The 19,806-nt window shown below is 34.3% G+C and overlaps 2 protein-coding genes, 1 non-coding gene and 1 pseudogene across 4 annotated transcripts; 1 reads left to right on the forward strand and 3 right to left on the reverse strand.

The window, feature by feature from the left end:
• Positions 1 to 147: 147 nt before the first annotated feature.
• On the reverse strand, positions 148 to 219 carry TRNAD-GUC (transfer RNA aspartic acid (anticodon GUC)). Its single transcript has one exon. It is a non-coding gene; the product is annotated as a tRNA-Asp (tRNA).
• A 1,071-nt stretch (positions 220 to 1,290) lies between these two features.
• Positions 1,291 to 2,193, reverse strand: LOC125218678 (putative glutathione S-transferase). Its single transcript, XM_048120404.2, has 2 exons — positions 1,841 to 2,193; positions 1,291 to 1,761 (listed from the first exon to the last, which is right to left on the reverse strand). Exons 1-2 carry the CDS (start codon positions 2,150 to 2,152, stop codon positions 1,432 to 1,434), a joined length of 642 nt encoding a protein of 213 aa, XP_047976361.1. The 5' UTR covers positions 2,153 to 2,193; the 3' UTR covers positions 1,291 to 1,431.
• A 9,098-nt stretch (positions 2,194 to 11,291) lies between these two features.
• Positions 11,292 to 13,383, reverse strand: LOC125220939 (uncharacterized; annotated as a pseudogene). The gene is made up of 3 exons (XR_016132567.1): positions 13,064 to 13,383; positions 12,572 to 12,916; positions 11,292 to 12,203 (listed from the first exon to the last, which is right to left on the reverse strand). The product of XR_016132567.1 is annotated as an uncharacterized LOC125220939 (transcript).
• A 2,799-nt stretch (positions 13,384 to 16,182) lies between these two features.
• LOC125219199 (rop guanine nucleotide exchange factor 7-like) lies at positions 16,183 to 19,311 on the forward strand. The gene is made up of 7 exons (XM_048121108.2): positions 16,183 to 16,673; positions 16,777 to 16,893; positions 16,994 to 17,148; positions 17,826 to 17,900; positions 17,989 to 18,285; positions 18,351 to 18,701; positions 18,773 to 19,311. Exons 1-7 carry the CDS (start codon positions 16,406 to 16,408, stop codon positions 19,139 to 19,141), a joined length of 1,632 nt encoding a protein of 543 aa, XP_047977065.1. The 5' UTR covers positions 16,183 to 16,405; the 3' UTR covers positions 19,142 to 19,311.
• The last annotated feature ends 495 nt before the right edge of the window (positions 19,312 to 19,806 follow it).

The raw sequence follows: 19,806 nt of genomic DNA on the forward strand, positions 1-19,806 counted from the left end.
CTAAGAAATTTTAATATAATTAATTGACCCGGCAACTTGTCCTCTTTCTTTTGCTTTAGTATGAAAAAGTCAGCTTAATTAGGAGAAGACTATTCCAGAAGCTTCGAAAACAAAATTCAGTCTAACCCTAAAACATATAAAAAAACACGCCGTTGCCGGGGATCGAACCCGGGTCACCCGCGTGACAGGCGGGAATACTTACCACTATACTACAACGACATCTTGTTTTTCTTTTTCGTTTCTCGTTTTAATAATTACAAATAAAACGTAACATTCTATAATAGTAATTGGATTATTTAGATATTCGACTACAATCAATGAAATTTGGCCATATCTACGAATCCAAAGTTATTACTTCTGATAAACTTATTGCCCTTAATTTCGTTTTCAAGCATTTAGGGCTCCTTTATTTAGGGCCAAATATCTAACTTTATAATCCTAGGTTTAAGTCTACCACGTCTTATTTTGACATAATAATAACGTGTCTTTTTATTGAATATTATTTGTTCCATAACTGGATTCATTGACTTGATTTTTTATTTCTTAATTTACTCCTCCATTACATTCTTCATTAAGTCATCTCTATAGAGTTTATATATGTTGATTGGTTAGCATCAAATCCAATTATTTTCTCCATCATCCCATCAAGCATAGATTTGTAGTGACAAGACATTACTAAGCATTAGGATTAAACAGTTGGACATATTAACAGTTGGATGTACAAGATTTTTTGTTTGTGATGCGAGAGGTGATTACATGACACGAAAAAAATAAAATAACACCAAAAATAATCTTACAGAGTATTATTTAATTTTAAAGTCATATATTTCAAAATACAATAAAATTATACAACATCTAATTTATTTTTTTGACAAATCTTCATTTCTTCAAAGTTATTGACAACAATCACAAAAGAAAATGATGTAATATATGTCTAATTTATAATCTTGTTCTTCCAAGTTATTGAATGTTTCACTTAGTCATTTTATTTTCGCAACACACTAAAGAGTATAAAAATAGGATATGAAACCAAAACCTTGCACAATTTGTAATACTATCACAGAATACATCTCGTCAATCAGCATTTAAAATAAAGATATGCACACTACAAACATGACAATTCAAAGACCACAAACATCTCGCCACAAACAACATGAACCGGAGTTCAACACAAGGCAAAAAAAAATGGTGAATTTTGAATAAAACATCATCAGATTCTCCAAATAAAAACGGTAAAAAAAATTCCATCATAGCATCCTCAGTTCTGATTTAATAATATAATCGAAGAAATTGAAACCATTAATTGAATTTTACTTCAGTCTTCGTATAACTGATCAAAATCACAAATGTTGCACACTCAATTCATTAAAGTAGAAGACATAAATGATTGCATCAAATAGAATTGAAGTGCGACCAAGTATTGGGATGAACCTATATGGACTTGAATCTTTCAAATAGAGCATCCTTGCTAGGTAGGATTTCCTTGAGAAAGTTGTCATTGCAATAGTCATTCATCCATCTCCATAAATTGGGAAAATTTTCCTCTGTAATGAGATGGACTCCCTTAACCTCCGATATGATTGGAACCCAATATCCAATGAAATTGGCAGCAATATCTACAAATCCAATATTGTCACCTCCAAAAAATTTCTTGCCTTTGATTTCATCTTCAAGAAACTTGAGGGCTTCCATTGCTTCCTCCTTGGACTTCTCTTGCTCCTCTCCTGTACTCCAACAAGCTTTCCACGTTGCAGAGATGCACTATAAACACAATTACACAAACATGAATATTAAAAAGAAAGTGAAAGAGAGAGTAGTTAGTGAAGTGGAGATGAGGTACCTTTTCATCAATGAACTTGGCCCAAAAACGAGCCATGGCTCTTTGATAAGGATCCTTGGGAAGAATTGGTGGACCTTCCCAAACTTGATCAATGTATTCAACAATGATCACTGATTCAGCAATGCCCTTCCCATCATGTATCAAAACAGGAATTTTTTTGTGAATTGGATTGTGTTGTAAGAGAAGGGGTGACTTGTTTTTCACATCCTCTGCTATGGATTCATATTCAACCCCTTTTAATTTTAGAGCTATTTCCACTCTATTCACAAATGGGCTATACCCCAACCCTCCCAACAACTTCACTTCTCCCATCTCTCTCTCTAAGCTCTTGATCTTTGGATTGAATTAATGGGTTTCTGTGGTTTCTTTATTAGGGGCAATAGAATGTTCTAGGTACTTACAGAGATTGGTTTGATTTTTTCTACTCATTAATTATGGTTTGGTTTGAAGTTTATTACTCCCCGAGATGTCACACTTTTCATTTTTTAGTTTGTCCCATTAGAAATGTCATATTTTCATTTTTAGAGAAAAATCCCCCTTATAATAATTTAAACATTAATATTTTTTCTTTTCATTTAATACACAAAATAAAACCTCCTAAAATCCTTCCTACAAATGTGACATTTTTTGTATGACAAATGGAATACTTACTACATTGATTAAATAGTATTGGCACGTGTTAAGTAGATACGGAAATTGTCGCCGTAGACTACTTTTACTTACTCACTCTCTTCCCAAAGAATATGTACTTTGGATTGGATACGGATTTTAATGTAAAATTGATAAAGTAAGAAAAAAGAAAAAAAAAAATAATTAAAGTATTGTTAGTAAAAAATAATTTTTACCGAAATTTTTTTTTTTTCAAATTAAAAAATTTATTTTCGTGGGATAAACCTAAAAATAAAAGTCATATATTCTATGAATCTAAGGGAGTAATTGCTAAACAGTAAACACACATGTCATTATCATATGAGTAATAAATTTAATCAACGTATGCAATGATGTCAGCCGCCTATATCTTAGAAGCTCACACAACTTTTTTTTTTATTTTTTATTTTTATAGTTTATATTATGTTATATGTGCTACATTAAAATTAAAACTATGGATATAAATGCAGCTTAGTGGTATTTCTCCACTCATCCCGTTTCTCTCCATTTCCCAATTTAAAATAGAGGGAACATTCTTTTCTTTTATGCAAACTTAGCTGATATTTATCGTCTCATAATAGTTGTCACTCATTTTTATTATGGTCCATTTCATAATAATTATCACATTTTATTTTTACCACAAATGGTAAGTAGATCTCACATTCCAATAACTCACTTCACTCACATTTTATTATACGATCAATACAAAAAAGTGGATTCCACATTCCACTAACTTTCCAAACCAACTTATCTTTACATTCTTTAAAATCCATACCAACACCAAAAATGACAATTGTTGTGGGACGGAGGGAGACCTGCCCAAGGTTTACCGAACCGGCGGTTAAAACTGATACCGTAACCGCCGGTACATGGTTCTGAACTGAAACCGTGAGAATTTACCCAAACCGAAACCGTAGATTTTTGAATCGTGGTTCGGCTCAGATTCAAAAATATTCGAACCGAAACAGTGTCGGAACCGTCGGTTCCGGACAGTTTCAAATCGGAACCGTGAAAAACTGTCGGAAAACCTTGAAACCAAGCCGGAACCGCAAAAAAACGGAGGTTCAGAACCGTGAAAAACCATAAAAAACCGCTGAAAAACCACCGGTTCGGATCCGAAACCGAAACCAACGGTTTTGAAACCGGAACCATAACCGTGAAACACCCTCGCGATTAGGTTTTGGTTCGGCAATTTTCAAAACCGGAACCGGCGGTTCCAAACCGTAACCACCGGTTCCAGAACCGTGGACACCTCTAGACGGATGGATTATATCATTTTTGGTCTGAAACGTTTTTCAATTTAATATCACAAGAGTTATTTTTTTCATTGTTTCAAAAAAAAATTAGACAAAAATACTCTCAATATCATGAAGAACAATTCAGTCTATTTACTATCTTATTCTTTCTTCTTCCCCATTTCTTTCTTCTCTTTTTCTTTCTTCTAAGCCGAGGGTGCTATACTGTCTACTGATGTGGGTCCAAAATATCGAGATATAAATACATATTAGTCGAATTCAAACCATGTTAAATTCGTTACTCTTATATTAGGCTGGGGCTGTCTTCAGGTTATGAGATAGTTTAAGTTTTGTGTTCAACATTCAGCTACTTTGTCTTAAAAAAAATTCTTTGATTAATTTGGTTTAGATGTTTTTATGGAGTTGAACAACGGAGATGCGTACAAAACTATGAATTGATGAAAGTAACAATAATATGTACTCCATATTGCTTTGTGACCGAAAATAAACTATGAAATAAATCGGTTGCAAAACAAAGAATGCTATGAAATCAAGTAGTAACTGACAATCTAATGACTTCAACTAATTAATTCTTGATCTTCATATTTTGCAAGTGCAGAAGACATTTTTTTCTCTGGTAGCCTAATTCATTAATTGAAGCCCACAACCGAACCACAATTTCAGAGAAAATATTCAGTGGTCCTTCCACACTAAAGTATCGTTATGAGGTGGTGTACTCACCATTTAATTTTTGACAAATGCAAAAATAAATAGCTCACATCCGACTAGACATGTCAACTAATAGAGTTATTTTTAGAAGATATTCATTAAATCATTTTTATAGAATTAAGATATTCATTAAATCACTTTTATAGAATAATGCATAATTTTTAATATTGAAATTATCAATATTTTTTTGCCTCTGTATACACTACATACTTATACGTATAATAATAATATTTTATGTGTAGTCATCATCTTTTGATAAAAAAAAAAGGTATAATTAAAGAGTACAACACTTTATTAGTATTATTTAAATTTTATGATTATGATTTTCTTTATCTTATATGTTTATACATAAAAATATATATATATAAGTGAAAATGCACACAAATAAAAAGTATGATCATGATTTAATTTTTCTATTTTTTAATTGCATTTAAAGAGTTATATATACTTAGTAACTTGATATGAATGTAAAAGCTAACTTATAACTATTTAAGTACATAAATATATTTATATATAGGAGGAAAAAATATTACTAGCAATTTTTATATTTTAAAATTATACAATATTACGTAAAAAGTGGTTTATTAAAATTTGTAAGATTTTAATGCATTAAATAGGTTATATATTTACTTAGTAACTTAATATAAAATTAAAAATTAAATCATAAGTATAAGTGTGTCAATATATTTATATAAAAGAAGAAAAAATATTGACAATTTTCATATTTTAAGAATTAAGAATTTAAGATTATGCAATATTCTATAAAAGTGGTTTAATAAATGAAACGTTTTCCTTTTTTCTTTGTCCCATTAAAAATGAAACGTTTCCTAAAATGGAAATAACTCTATCTCTACTTTTTCATCTCTCTTACTTTACTTTCTCTTCTTTAACTCACAAAACAACACTGCATAAAATCTCGTGCCGATTTCCAAATGTTTCATTTTAAGTGGGACGGAGGGAGTATCTTCTAAAATTACCTTCATTAGTTGGCATGTCTAGTCATTTATTTTTCCATTTGTCAAAATTTAAATGGTTGAGTACACCACGTCATAATGGCACTATGGTGTGTGGAAGAACCACTGAATATTTTCTCACAATTTCAATATTCAAGACAATTTTAACGAATAATGTAACCATTTTTTTCAGCTTTCAAAGTTTAACGTTCTTACAGTTTATGTCCCCATTTTTTAAAATTCAACTGAAAACGAAAAGGTTAAAAGCTACAGTTCTTTTAGAAGGATTCAAATTTTAAATGTGTAACTAAAAATTTGAACACAAAGTACTATAAGCGTGCGTCGCTATTTAAAATGGCCATGTTGTGGAATGTAGCATCAGCGGTAATAAACCTTAATTATAATAACCACACAATACTACACAACTTTTTTCAGATTTTCATTCACCTGTAAATTTAATTTTTTGTTAAATAAACTTCTCTCATAGTTGCCAAAAACTATTTCTCACTTCACTTCAGGTTCGATACAATAATTGTAGTTAAAAATGTTTTGAGTGGAGAAGAAACCCACCACATGCGAGAAAAGCAGGAAAAAGGAAAGTGGTAAGAATAGCCGAAAAAAGAAATTTTGATATGCTGTTCATCAACCGAAAAAAAAAAAAAAAGTAGTACTCTCTCTGTCTCCTAAAATTCGTCACCATTTGACCCTGTTAGAAAGGAAAATATGTAAGCAAGGAAAAAATCAATTAGGAGTGAGGAGATTGTGTAGAATCACGTTAATTAGGGAATAAGTATTAGAGCAAATCTTGTCATATTTATGTAATCCTTGGCCTATTTAACAGAGGCACGTATATTGTACTCCCTCCGTCCCAAGGTATTAGACCAACTTTCCTTTTTGGGATATCCCAACATATTAGACTCATTTCCTTTTTTAGCAAAAAGCATCTATCTTATTTTATTCTCCACCTATTTTTTTCTCTCTTCTCTTCCCTACTTTTTCCCTCTCTCATACTTTACTCTCTCCACTTTAACTATTTAAATATCAATTCCTTAAATCATGTGCCCAAAAGAAGTGAGTCTAATACTCCGGGACGGAGGGAGTAATTCTTTGACAAGTTAAATGAATAGAATACCAATCTTCAACATGGTATCAGAGCAAAGGCTCATAAAAGAATCATCACCAGGCCAAATCGGACTCGGATTCACGGCAAAGAATCAGCCACAACAACAACGACCAAACCCGCAGCCACCGCGAACCGCCGCACAACAACCAAACTACTGAGGGGGGTTCAAACCCCCCAAATCTAAATTGTGGTGCTCACACTGTGGGAAACACAAACATACACGGGATACATGTTTCCTCCTCGTCGGATTCCCAGGGTGGTGGGACGAGAACCAGAAAGCAAAGACTCGGCTGACAATAGCGGAGGATGGCGGCGGGATTTTTCCGCAGGGGACGGGCAACCGAGAGCTCGCCGTCGCCGTCCATGGGAGAGCAGGAGAAACCGGTCAGCAGCAGGGTGGCGACGGAAGACCCGGTGAGGCTGCTGGAATTGGTGAGGCAGCCGAGAGGAAGGGAGGCGGCGCATTTGGTGGTATCCGATTAGAGTTGTCAAACTCTAACCCCCAATTTAATTTGCACTTTAGCCCCTCTAAAACTCTAGATGCCCAAAATAAAACCCATTGCATATTTGCATGAATATATTAAAATCCAACCCCTGTGTTTCTAAGCATGTTCAAATAGGACCCCAAAATAAGAAAAATCGAAATAGGGCTCCTAAAGTTTCTGAAAAATCCTTTGTGAGCCCAGATCGTTTTGCACCTCTAGAACGGATCCCGATTGCTTGTGTTACCCAAAGTAAAACTGACCCTAAGGAGAGTGGGTGGATTTTTGACTGTGGGGCAACTGATACTCTGTCATATGATATGAAAGATTTTTCTGAATTTAATGGGGCAACTAAAAGCCAAATTCAAACTGTCGATGGAAAGTTGACCGTTGTGGGTGGGAGTGGAACCATTAAAATATCCCCAACCCTAAAACTTACAAACTATGTGCCCAAATTATTTCATAACTAATGTCTATCTGTCACGTGACGAAAGAGTTAAACTGTACGTTACTGATGCATCCAAATTTCTGTGTATTACAAGATATCAGGACGAGGAGGATAATTGGGCGTGGCACTGAGCGTCAAGGTATTTATTATGTGGATGAGACTACTCAACAAGGTGGCACCGCGATGCTTGCTCACAGATCCGCAAATCGGGAAGCTTGGCTGTGGCACCGCAGAGTGGGGCATCCATCATCGGGTTATTTAAAAATGCTTTTTCCAAAGTTTTCTCATTTTAAGGATATTACTTGCGAATATTGTGTTTTGGCAAAAAAACCACAGACAATCCTTTAGATCAAGTGATACTCGTGTTAAGACTATTTTTTCTCTAGTGCATGCCGATGTTTGGGGTCCAGCTCTTATTGTTAGTGATCATGGTTTTAAATATTTTGTTATTTTTGTGGATGATTGCACTAGATTGACTTGGGTATATTTTTTGAAGCATAAATCTGAAGTTTTTGAAAAATTTACCCGTTCCAAACACAATTCCAAACCACAGTCAAAATTCTTAGATCTGATAATGGTAGGGAATTTGTCAACAGAGACGTGACCGATTTTTTTTAAAAAAAGGGGTTAATTCATCAAACTACTTGTCCTTACACCCCCGAACAAAATGGGGTAGCTGAACGAAAGAATAGGATAATCCTAGAGGTCACGAGAGCCCTGTTTTTTTACTCCAATGTTCCTAAATTTTTATGGCCCGAAGCTGTTGCCACTGCTGTCTACCTGATTAATCGTTTGCCTACAAAAATTTTGGGTATGAAAACTCCTTTGCGGACTCTCGCATCCCTTACTGATATTCCCCCACGTCTCACACTTCCGCTCAAAATCTTTGGTTGTTCCGTTTATGTGCATGTGCCGAAACTCGAAGGAGGAAAGATTTGCAAACTAAAACGAACATTATATGGGCTAAAGCAGTCACCTAGAGCTTGGTTTGGTAGATTCTCTGAGGTAATGAAGAAGTACGGGTATGAACAAAGCAATTCTGATCACACATTATTCTTGAAGAAAAGAGAAGGAAAGATCGCATGCCTCATCATCTATGTAGATGATATGATTCTCACGGTGGATGATGAAGAGGAAATAAGCAAGCTGAGGAAGAATTTGTTTGCAGAGTTTGAAATGAAAGACTTGGGATTACTGAAGTACTTTCTGTGTATAGAAGTGCTAAGGTCAAAGAAGGGGATCTTCATCAGTCAGAGAAAATATGTACTTGACTTGTTAACAGAGACAGGACTACTGGACTGTAAGCCAGCAGATACTCCTATGGTTCAGAATCATGGTCTGCAGATAGTTGAAGGGGCTGAAGCCACTCACCGCACGAGATATCAGCGTTTAGTTGGGAAATTGATATACTTATCCCACACTAGACCCAACATAGCTTATGCAGTTGGAGTAGTTAGTCAGTTCATGCATGCACCTCAAGTAGCTCACTGGGAAGCAACACTGATGATTGTTCGATATCTGAAAGGGACGGCGGGCCATGGGATTCTATTCGAGAATCATGGACATGTAGAGATTCATGGTTTCACAGATGCTGATTGGGCAGGGAACCTAAATGACATAAAATCGACTGTTGGATATTTTACCTTCGTGGGAGGAAATCTTGTCACCTGGAGAAGCAAAAAACAGAAAGTGGTAGCCTTGTCAAGTGCAGAAGCTTAATTTCGAGGGATTAAAAGTGGGTTGATAGAGATCCTGTGGCTGAGGAAATTGATGACTGAGTTGAACTTAAACTCAAAGAAGTCATGTAAGTTGTTTTGTGATAATAAGGCGGCAATCGGTATATCTGAAAATCCAATTCAGCATGATCGGACAAAACATGTCGAGGTGGATCAACATTTCATCAAGGACAATATAGAGGCCAAGACAGTAGAACTTCCCTTTGTGAGATTTGAAGATCAGTTGGCGGATATACTCACGAAAGCTGTCGATGCAAGAAGCTTCCATGAGGTATTGAGCAAGTTAAGTATGGGTAATCCCATTACTTAACTTGAGGGGAAGTGTTAGAAAGAAAAATATGTAAGCAAGGAAAAAATCAATTAGGGGTAAGGAGATTGTGTAGAATCACGTTAATTAGGGAGTGAGTATTAGGGCAAATCTTGCCATATTTATGTAATCCTTGGCCTATTTAACAGCGGCATGTATATTGTAATTCTCAGACAAGTTGAATGAATAGAATACCAATTTTTAACAGACCCGACACGGGTTTTAAAAAATGTAATAGAAAGTGGGTTGAAAAAGTTAGTAGCATGTGGGTCCTACTTTTATATATTAGTTTTAAAATAAAATGTGAGTGAGAATGAGTTAGTGGAATATGGAGTCCATTACCAAAAATGGTAAAAGTGAAAGGTGACAAATTTTTAGGAACGGACGAAAAAGGAAATAGGTGACAAATTTTCAGGGACGGCTACTAACTAGTAAGTGACATTTCTGAAAAATAAAATAAATCTTTCATTGGGAAAATATACGACTTTTTAGAAGTTACTTCCTACGTCAGCGAATAGTAGTCATGTTTTTCCATTGTAGTCTATTCGTGAATAGGAGTCTTGGTTCATTTATACTATAAATGGAAATAAGCCTCATATTCCAATAACTTATTTTAGTCACATTTCATTTAAAACTAATAAATATAAGTGAGATCCATATACCACAACTTTTTTCATCTTAACATTTCTCAAGATTCCTACCAGAAATAAATGAGACTCTTATTTGCGGATAAAGAGATATAATTTATTACTATCATAAACAACAATAAATTTAATTAAAATAAAGAGATCCAAACCGTTTGATTTCACTCTAGCATGCATCCACATGCCGAAATAATATGCCCAGATTAAAAGCCTTCATCTCCATATCTATTTATGTCAGTCTCTAAAACCCAATTCAAAAATTGAGAAGAAACTAGTACTACCACTTAACTTTATCATACACCTCAACGGTTATGATTTATGAAAGGAAACTACTATTAGGCAATAGTATTATTCTTTTTTCTTGTAATTTTATCTTTCAATATATTTGTTAAAACACAAAATGTGTATATTTCCAAATTTATTATTTATGACTAATTTAAAAAAAAAAATTAACTTATAGTAGTATTTATGAATTCTCAATTTCAACTACACATACATTGACCCAATTTGTGGCATGTCCAATCAGCATACCATCTAATAAGAGTAATATCTAGGATATTCTCAATTTGACAATTTTTTATACGATGAAGACAGAATGAATAGAGCGGGCACACTGAACATAATTTTTGTCACCTTGTATTGATTGATATACACTACTATGTCTTGGCTTTGACATCCTTTTCTTGTCTCTATTGTATACGTTTAACTCAATCAAGTATTAATGAATAAATATCATATACTCAACGACTTACTGTTCTTTTTCTTTCCTTTTATAATATTTTTGAATGTATGTATATTATACTAAGAAAAATAATTCCAACTTTCAATTTAATGAAACTGTAAAACAAGATAGAATTCCAATCTCGAAAATTTCAGCCTTTGCATTGATATTTATAGTTCAAATATTTAATATCGAGAAGATTAACTAGTATGTGATAGAGTTGTAAAATATGTTATGTTTAGGTTATAAGATTATATTTGCCCTGATAATGATAATAATTGTGGAGTTGGACAACCCGATAATAGCTCTAGAAAAATACTAGTATTGACAAAAAAAACCATCAAATGTTACGAAGAGTATAAGATAAAAAAAAAATAAAAAAAATCGTCAGGACGTGATACAACTCAATTATAATAAAATTAGAATTAAGGAAATGGAGTATTGCAGTGAAATAAATAATTAAATACAAAAACCGAATTCAAAATCTTAAAATTCAAATAACTGATCAAAATCAAACCTATCATGTTACATGTTCGAACCAAGAAGTTATTGTAGATATAATGTTAGAGCATAAATGATTGCATCAAATATAGTATACTAATCGACTAGGATGAAGTAATAGTTTTAAGCCTAAATGATAGCCTTTCAACTAATGCATCCTTCTTAGGTAGATTTTCCTTAACAAAGCTGTCACTACAATACTCACTCGCCCATCTCCACAAATTGGGAAATTTTTCCTTTGTCATGATTTGGACTCCCGTCAACTCCGATATGGTTGGAAGCCAATATCCAATAAAATTGGCAGCAATATCTACAAATCCAATATTCTCACCTCCAAAAAATTTCTTGCCTTTGATTTCATCTTCAAGATACTTGAGGGCTTCTAGTGATTCCTCCTTTGCCTTCTCTTGCTCCTCTCCCGTGCTCCAACTAGTGCACTATACACACGAATACAAACATAAACGAGAGAGAAAGAGAAAAAATAGTTGGTGAGGAACCTTTTCATCAATGAACTTGGCCCAAAAACGAGCCATGGCTCTTTGATAAGGATCCTTGGGAAGAATTGGTGGACCTTCCCAAACTTGATCAATGTATTCAACAATGATCACTGATTCAGCAATGCCCTTTCCATTATGTATCAAAACAGGCACCTTTTTGTGAATTGGATTGTATTGTAAAAGAAGAGGTGACTTATTTTTCAAATCTTCTGCTATGGATTCGTATTCAACTCCTTTCAATTTAAGGGCCATTTCTACTCTATTCACATAAGGGCTAAATCCCAATCCTCCCAACAACTTTACTTCTCCCATCTCTCTCTCTAGGCTCTTGATCTTTGGTTAATAATTGAAGTATGGATTTCTATGGCTTCTTTTATTAGGGGCAATCAATGGAATGTTCTAGGTATTTTACTTCACTGATTGAGTTGTATCAATTCGGTTGAAGCTGATATTAATTGACGTGTGCAATCATCTCAGCTGCCTATATTCTTCATTAAGTTATTATTATGTGAAATTAATATTAATTGACGTGTGCGATGATCTCAGCAGCATATATATTAGCAGATACAACAACTTTGATAAAATAATAAATTACGCTGAAAAAAAGGAATACATTATTTTAATTCATACTCGTATATAGGAAATGCATGTGTACTACGTACGAGAAATGTTACGTCGCATCATAGTTTATTAGTCATAAATGGTGCCATATAATGATCGATCTATCTGGACTTCAATATGGCAATGTAACCATCTTTGTCAGGTAAATTTTCCTTGACAAAAGTGTCACTACAATAGTCATCTGCCCATCTGTATAGATTGGGAAATTCCTCGTCTGTCATGAGTTGGAGTCCCACAAAATCTGCAGTTATAGGAAACCAATATGCAATGAAATTTGCAGCATGATCTATTATCCCAATCTTGTCACCACCAAATAACTTTTTCCCCTTTATTTCATTTTCAAGAAATTTGAGGGCTTGTTTTGCTTCCTTCTTCAACTTCTCTTGCTCCTCTCCTACACTCCAACATGCTTTCCACATCGGCGGTATGCACTGCAAAGATAACAAAAAAACAGACAATATCATACTAATCTGAGTTCAAGTGTGTATCATCGAATCCATAATTTGGACATTATCAATATATTAATACAAGTGAGCTACACTACTAAAAAAAAGAAATAGTGAGTGAGGTAGAAGAACCTTGTCATCGATGAACTTGACCCAGAAACGAGCCATGGCTCTGTCATAAGGATCTTTGGGAAGAATGGCTGGACCCTCCCACACCTCATCTATGTATTCAAGAATCACCATTGATTCAACAATAGGTTTGCCATTGTGTAGCAAAACTGGCACTTTTTTGTGAATTGGATTGTGTTGCAGAAGAAGAGGTGATTTGTTTTTAAGATCCTCTTCAATATAATCATATTCCACACCTTTCATTTTGAGAGCCATTTCTACCTTCCTCGTATAAGGGCTAGACCAAGATCCAATCACCTTCACTTCTGCCATATTTTGATGTGTCTTTATTTGGACTACTTGATTTTGGATTTGGTTGATGAGCTATTCTTATAGAATTGGCTGAACTTGTTCTACAAGATAGATTGGGTATTAAAAAAAATTGAATCGGATCCTTGCAATTAAGATAGCCAGATCTTATGTTAAATTTTATTAATTGATTGATTGATCATATAGTTTTAGCATGTGTCATGTGATCTCTTGAAGAAGACAACTAGGTAAATAGTCCTATAATATTTTTTTTCAAATGCAAATTTCACTCAAAATATATAAGGTGTTGACTTTCTTGATCTAGTATCAAAAAGGGTCGAGTCTATTTATGAACTAGTATTTTTTTGTCAATTATTTTTTATTTTTATTTATTTCATTTACTACTATTTTTCATTTTTTCCTTCTCTTTCTTTATTGTCCAACCATTTCACTTTCTAGTTTTTTCTTCATTATTTTTTTAATTGTATAACCCTAAATATCAATATGCATATGTTATTTGATCTAGTTGAGGAAGAAAACTAGGTAAATAGTACCATAACCTTTTTTTTAAAATTGAAATGAAAACTTCGTGAATCTGTGCATATATAATCTCAGCCAGCTTCTCATAGAATAAGGTTTTAATTTACCTTTTTTGGTCTACTGTACTAAAAAAACATATTTTTTTTAAGGCCACAAAAATTGAGACACAATTATTTGCGTTGGAAAAATTTTAAAAATAACAACAATTTAGTATGCAAAAGAACGCATTCTTAAATGAAGGGCAAATTAATTTAATCTTTTTCTTTTAAGAAGACTTTCATTTGTATTCTCTAATTTTAGTTAGGACATCAACAATAAAGACAGTGTTTAACTTTAAAGTGTGTTGGTATATTTAAAAATATATATTAGCATCCATTCCATTCAAAATGTTTTTAACGATTTCTTTTGTTGTATTGTCATAAAGTGTGGAGTCTATTATGTCCTGAAGTAGTTTTCGTCATTTGTTATTCAACATCAATAAATCATCGACAACCATTGCATTATTTATTAGGAGTACATAGTTTTCACTTAATTTTATATACGGAGTATATTTTTTAGTTGGGAAAAAGAGGCCGTTAGAACTGAGAACTGAACACCAAATATCTGATTGACATAAAAGAACTTCATCATTAATTGAATATCTCGAAAGCTAGTTTTCAGTTTTGAAAGCTTAACGTTCAAAAAAGTTATGTCCCCATTTTCAAAATTCAACTGAAAACGAAAGGTTTAAAAGTTACAGTTCTCTTACAATGATTCAAATTTTAAATGTGTAACAAAATTTAAGGACGAAGTATAATCGTCACTATTTAAATTGGCCATGTTGTAGCACGATCGATACAAATTTGGTGCACAAAATTATACTAATGACAAAGTACAAGCGACAATTTTGAAAAGCCCATAACTTTATTTAAACCCAATAATATTTATAGGATGAGTTGTATAATATTTTATATTCTTTTTTTGGTTTGACCAAAAGGTATAACAATAGTTTATCTATTTATATATAATCTGGATTTTAAGAACTTACTGTGTATAGTAATGGATAACACCAACAATATTATTAAGTTTGCGGCTATTTTTTGTTCGTTTCATAACAAAAAGTTGTTGGGATACCAAGCACAAGATTTTAGTGTGTTAATCGACGGTCATTTTTGTAAAAAAAAGGAAGAACATAAATTTCACAACTCAAGCAAAATCATCCTGATCATTAGTCATTACCCAACTAAAATTGCAGTACACTACCTAAACATTCATCTTGACATAATCGCCAGAGATCAAACATTAATTGATCGAATCTTCGTGTTAAACAACCCAAAATTAATAGTGAATTTGACAATGTTGTTGACTATTAATTCCTCAAAGTTAAGCTATACAAATATATTATATATATTCAAGTTGAAATTGTGAATTAATTGACCCTATGTTGCAAATTTCAGTTTAATGAGCTTACATATTCTTACGTATATAGAGCTTCAGTCGGAAACTACCAAGTAAAGAAAATTAACTTAATTTGTACTGATTCTGTCGCACAAGCTTAACGTAAGTAAGTTGTACATACCATTATTTTATTTTTTTGCACAACCTATTTTAATTAATATCCCAAATTGTTTGATTTTTCTTTAGTTTGGAATATATAATATGCATCCATGATCCATATGTCAAAATATGATTCCTAGATAAAAACCTATCTATGTCACCATATCTCTTTATGAAATACTTTAATTCCAGTTCAAAATTTAAAAAGAAATTGCCTAACTTTATACACGCCTCAACGGTTATGAATAAAAAGTTTGGCGATTGTTATTTTTGTTCTGTAAATTTTAATTGTAAATATATTTATAAAATACAAAATGCATATGTAATACCTATATTTAATTTAGTTTTCTGAATTTCCAAATGCATGTGTCTTATCACAAATTAATACTACTAACTACCAGCACTGTAATTTTAAGGCGACGCTAATTTTGTTTGTTTTTTTTTAATACAAAGAATAAAATAATACTAAAAGAAACCTTGCTAATTTTTTTGTATTTCTCAATTGCAGTTATACCGAGTTATTTGCCTTGACTTGCATATAACATAATCTTTTACATCTTCACATAAAATCTTTCAAATATTATTATTATTACTACAATAATTTATCAAATATGTGATCACAAATTTATTTTGTAATAAATACTAAAAAGACCACAATCTACCTCATTGCAATTTGTTATACTCTTCAGTAATAATTTCTATTACCATTGAAATATATTTAAGTGCTTGAAATCTTATTATTGGCATTTTGTCCGATATAAGAAAGAAAACCCCCCTCAGAAGCAGACACGGTTGGAGTAGGAGAAGATGTTGAAGACTCCTGTGGGAGAGAGAGAGGTTTTGTACACAACTAAACAAAACCTGAGCCTTTCTTCCTACTAATTTAAGCCCACATTTCCAAGAAAATCAAAACCTCCCTCTGCACTCTCATTAGGTTCCAAATCAGTCAAATTCTTGAAATACTGTCAATTTGTGGTGCGAATGTCTGCTTTGTTGATTCAAGACGAAATTTTTAAAAGGGGGAAAGAAGGGTTATGTGAGAGTGAGTGCACATTTAGAGAAAACATGGATTCGAGCGGTGAAAGCAGCATTTCAAGCTCTGATTTTTTGGCCTTGGGGTTGAGTAGTAGTAGTAGTAGCAGTTTTCAAGATTCATCTTCGCAGCCTTCAACTTCTGAGGCCTCTGAAGAATCCCACAAAATCCACGTGGAGGAGATGAAGTTTGAGAAGAAGAGATCATCTCTATCAGGTGAGTTGTGTGTGTGGGTGTGTGTTTATTTTAGCGATCGTGTTGAGAGAGAGAGAGAGTATTAGCTTCATTAACGTTGTCATGCATTTTGATGTGTAACTAGAATTTGAGATGATGAGAGAGAGATTCTCCAAACTGCTGCTTGGTGAAGACATGTCTGGTCGTGGGAATGGTGCTTCCACTGCTTCGGCTATCTCCAATGCAATTACTAATCTGTGTGGTATGTTTCAAGAAAATGATGCTTATCTTGCTCGATAATGTAGATGAATTTGTAGGATGGTTAGATTTTGTTCTCTTACTTGTTTGATTACTGTTTTTAGCTACTCTTTTTGGACAAGTTTGGAGGTTGGAGCCTCTGCAGCTCGATAAGAAAATAATGTGGAGAAGGGAGATGGAATGGATTCTCTCCGTTAGCGATCATATTGTCGAATTCGTACCTTCTTGGCAGACATTCCCCAATGGAAGTAAACTCGAGGTGTCCATGATTTTGCCATACTTGTTATCATGCCCCCTGAGTTGGATGTATCATTTTGATCTATGCATTCAAAATCAAGCATGGTATTCTTAAAATTGTTTGATGAGTCTTTGCTTGTATATTCAATTCCATGTTACCTAATAGGCTTTCTCCATTGAGGTGAGTGTGATTTCGCCATAGATGTATACATTAAACTTATAGTCATGCTTCGGATGTCTCATTTTGATCAATGTACAGCAAGTTAAACATGACATTTGACATTAGGTCTACATTCTTGCTCAGTTTTATTGAAATTGAGTGATCTGGCTATGCTTGAATAGTTGGACTCCATGTTATCTAACCCCCTTTCTCCAGTTTAGGTGAGTACGATTTCACCACAGATATACACACATTGAGCTTATAATATCTCTCCTAATTTGGATGAATCATTATGATGCTATTTGAGCAATGCACAAGTTTACCTTTGTACAGCGTTTGTTGGCATATTATTTATATGAGCATCAAGGTTATAATTTGACACGATTTTCTTGAAATAGTTCGACACTGAACCCTTGTAAATCTGCATCAATCTTCATTTATCAGTTTGATCTATAATTACCTTTGGGAGCATCAAGACTCTATAATCATGCACGTTTCTCTTTAACTTATCGTATCTTATCTTCTCTGTCTCGACTCAGGTCATGACAACCAGACCGCGATCAGATCTAAGCATTAACCTCCCTGCTCTGCGCAAGTTAGACAACATGCTTCTTGTAAGAGCTTTCATTTATTTTCTGTGAAATTTTTCTATATTTGTTTTTGTAATGTTTCTGAGATATTAACCCCTTTTTTTTGTTATAGGAAATCTTGGAAACATTTGAAGATTCTGAGTTCTGGTATGTCGATCAAGGGGTAGTATCTCCAACTGTCAAAGGTTCATCATGCTCCATCATCCGTGAAACCCTCCCCCATCAACAAGACAAATGGTGGCTTCCCATGCCTCGTGTCCCTCCCGGTGGCATCAGTGAGGACGGAAAGAAGTTGCTGCAGCATAGGCGCGACTGCACGAACCAAATACTCAAAGCTGCAATGGCTATAAACTGCGCGACTATCGCAGAAATGGACATCCCCGATTCATATCTAGAATCACTCCCAAAGGTATTGAGCTTCAGCTTCTTCACAATATAACTGTGATGATTCAATGCTGGTTATCTCTTGTGCAGAACGGGAAGGTGAGTTTGGGAGCTCGTATTCATAGATATATAAACTCTGACCAATTCATGCCTGAGTGCTTGCTCGACTGCCTCCATCTGTCCACTGATCATCACGCTCTCGAGATTGCCAACAGAGTGGAGGCCACAATGCTTGTGTGGAGGCGAAGAAACACCTCAAAAAATTCCTCACATGGCAGCACAAACAAGTCCCGTTGGGAAATGGTCAAGGATTTCGTGGGTGATGGAGACAAATGGGAGGTGCTCGCAAATAGAGCAGAGAGGCTTCTCATCTGCCTGAGGCAACGGTTTCCCAGTCTACCTCAGACCACCTTAGACATGAGCAAGATCCAATATAACAAGGTACTATATAAATCTCCCTCCCTCGTTTAGTTGCATTACTCGTTACTAACACATACGATACGTATGATCAGGATGTGGGGAAGTCGATACTAGAGAGCTACTCAAGAGTCCTCGAGAGCTTGGCGTTCAACATTGTAGCGCGTATTGACGACTTGCTCTTGGTGGATGAGTTGTCGAAGCAGTCAGATCAGCTGGTGGCGTTCCCAAAGATTGGTACGATCAGCAGCCCGTACAGGACGGCCTTGTCGACTCCTAGCTTCTCGCCTCTGCGGAGATCGCCATACATTGAGAGCAGCAAGCATCACCTTCATGGATTCGGGTTGAACAGGATTCAGCGGACTGATTGTGCGAGTGTGGATGGGAAGGGGAAGATTCTCGGCCGGAATATGCCTACGAGTGTGGCCATGGAGATGTTGGAATATGAATCCCTTGATACTTAAAAGGGGATCATCAGCCCAAAAACAGATTAGTCTATGATTGAAAAAAATGACCAGTTTGTTTTGTTGTTTTGTTGTTGTAGTGTGTCTCTGTGTCACTGTGTGTGAGTGTTTGTAGTTATGTTTAAGGTTCTCATGAGCTGAGAATGTTACACTGACGAATTTGATTGTAATACTCAAGCTAACGCCATTGTCTAACAATGATGTTATTTTGTTTATAAACATTGAAAAAACTACTATTTTGTGTGCATACTAGATGAAAGTTTAAATTAAATTCACATATTGTTTGAGTTTAATATAAAACAAGAAAAACATAGACAATAAGTCGTTGTAGTATAGTGGTAAGTATTCCCGGATTCGATCCCCGGTAACGGCGTAAGATTTTTATTTTTAATATAATGTTTGTGTGATTAATTTAATGAAGCATGACAAAGCAAATTTCGGAAACCAGCGCTGAAAAAAAAGATTATTATTCATTAATTGCACATACATAACGATTTCAACATTTTGTATATAAAAAAGCTAAAGAATATAAAAATAACCTAATTTTAGCTATATCTATTTATATAATTTCACTCTCGTATTTTATTTCATAAATTAAACCGGCTCCCCGTGTCTCCTTCCCGTAGGCGAATCCGAACTCACAGGGGAGCCGGGATGCGCTGCTT

The sequence above is a fragment of the Salvia hispanica genome, chromosome 1 (genome assembly GCF_029641045.1).
Source record: "Salvia hispanica isolate PSC_SH4W2 chromosome 1, Shi_PSC_v1, whole genome shotgun sequence".
In the NCBI taxonomy this organism is placed as follows: domain Eukaryota; kingdom Viridiplantae; phylum Streptophyta; class Magnoliopsida; order Lamiales; family Lamiaceae; genus Salvia; species Salvia hispanica.

Coding starts and splice junctions, on each gene's coding strand:
- LOC125218678 (XM_048120404.2), bottom strand. CDS start 2,152: ATGGGAGAAGTGAAGTTGTTGGGAGGGTTGGGGTATAGCCCATTTGTG. Junction 1,762..1,840: donor CCAAGTTCATTGATGAAAAG/GTACCTCATCTC, acceptor TTGTGTTTATAG/TGCATCTCTGCAACGTGGAA.
- LOC125219199 (XM_048121108.2), top strand. CDS start 16,406: ATGTCTGCTTTGTTGATTCAAGACGAAATTTTTAAAAGGGGGAAAGAA. Junction 17,901..17,988: donor AGTTAGACAACATGCTTCTT/GTAAGAGCTTTC, acceptor TTTTTGTTATAG/GAAATCTTGGAAACATTTGA. Junction 18,286..18,350: donor ATCTAGAATCACTCCCAAAG/GTATTGAGCTTC, acceptor TCTCTTGTGCAG/AACGGGAAGGTGAGTTTGGG.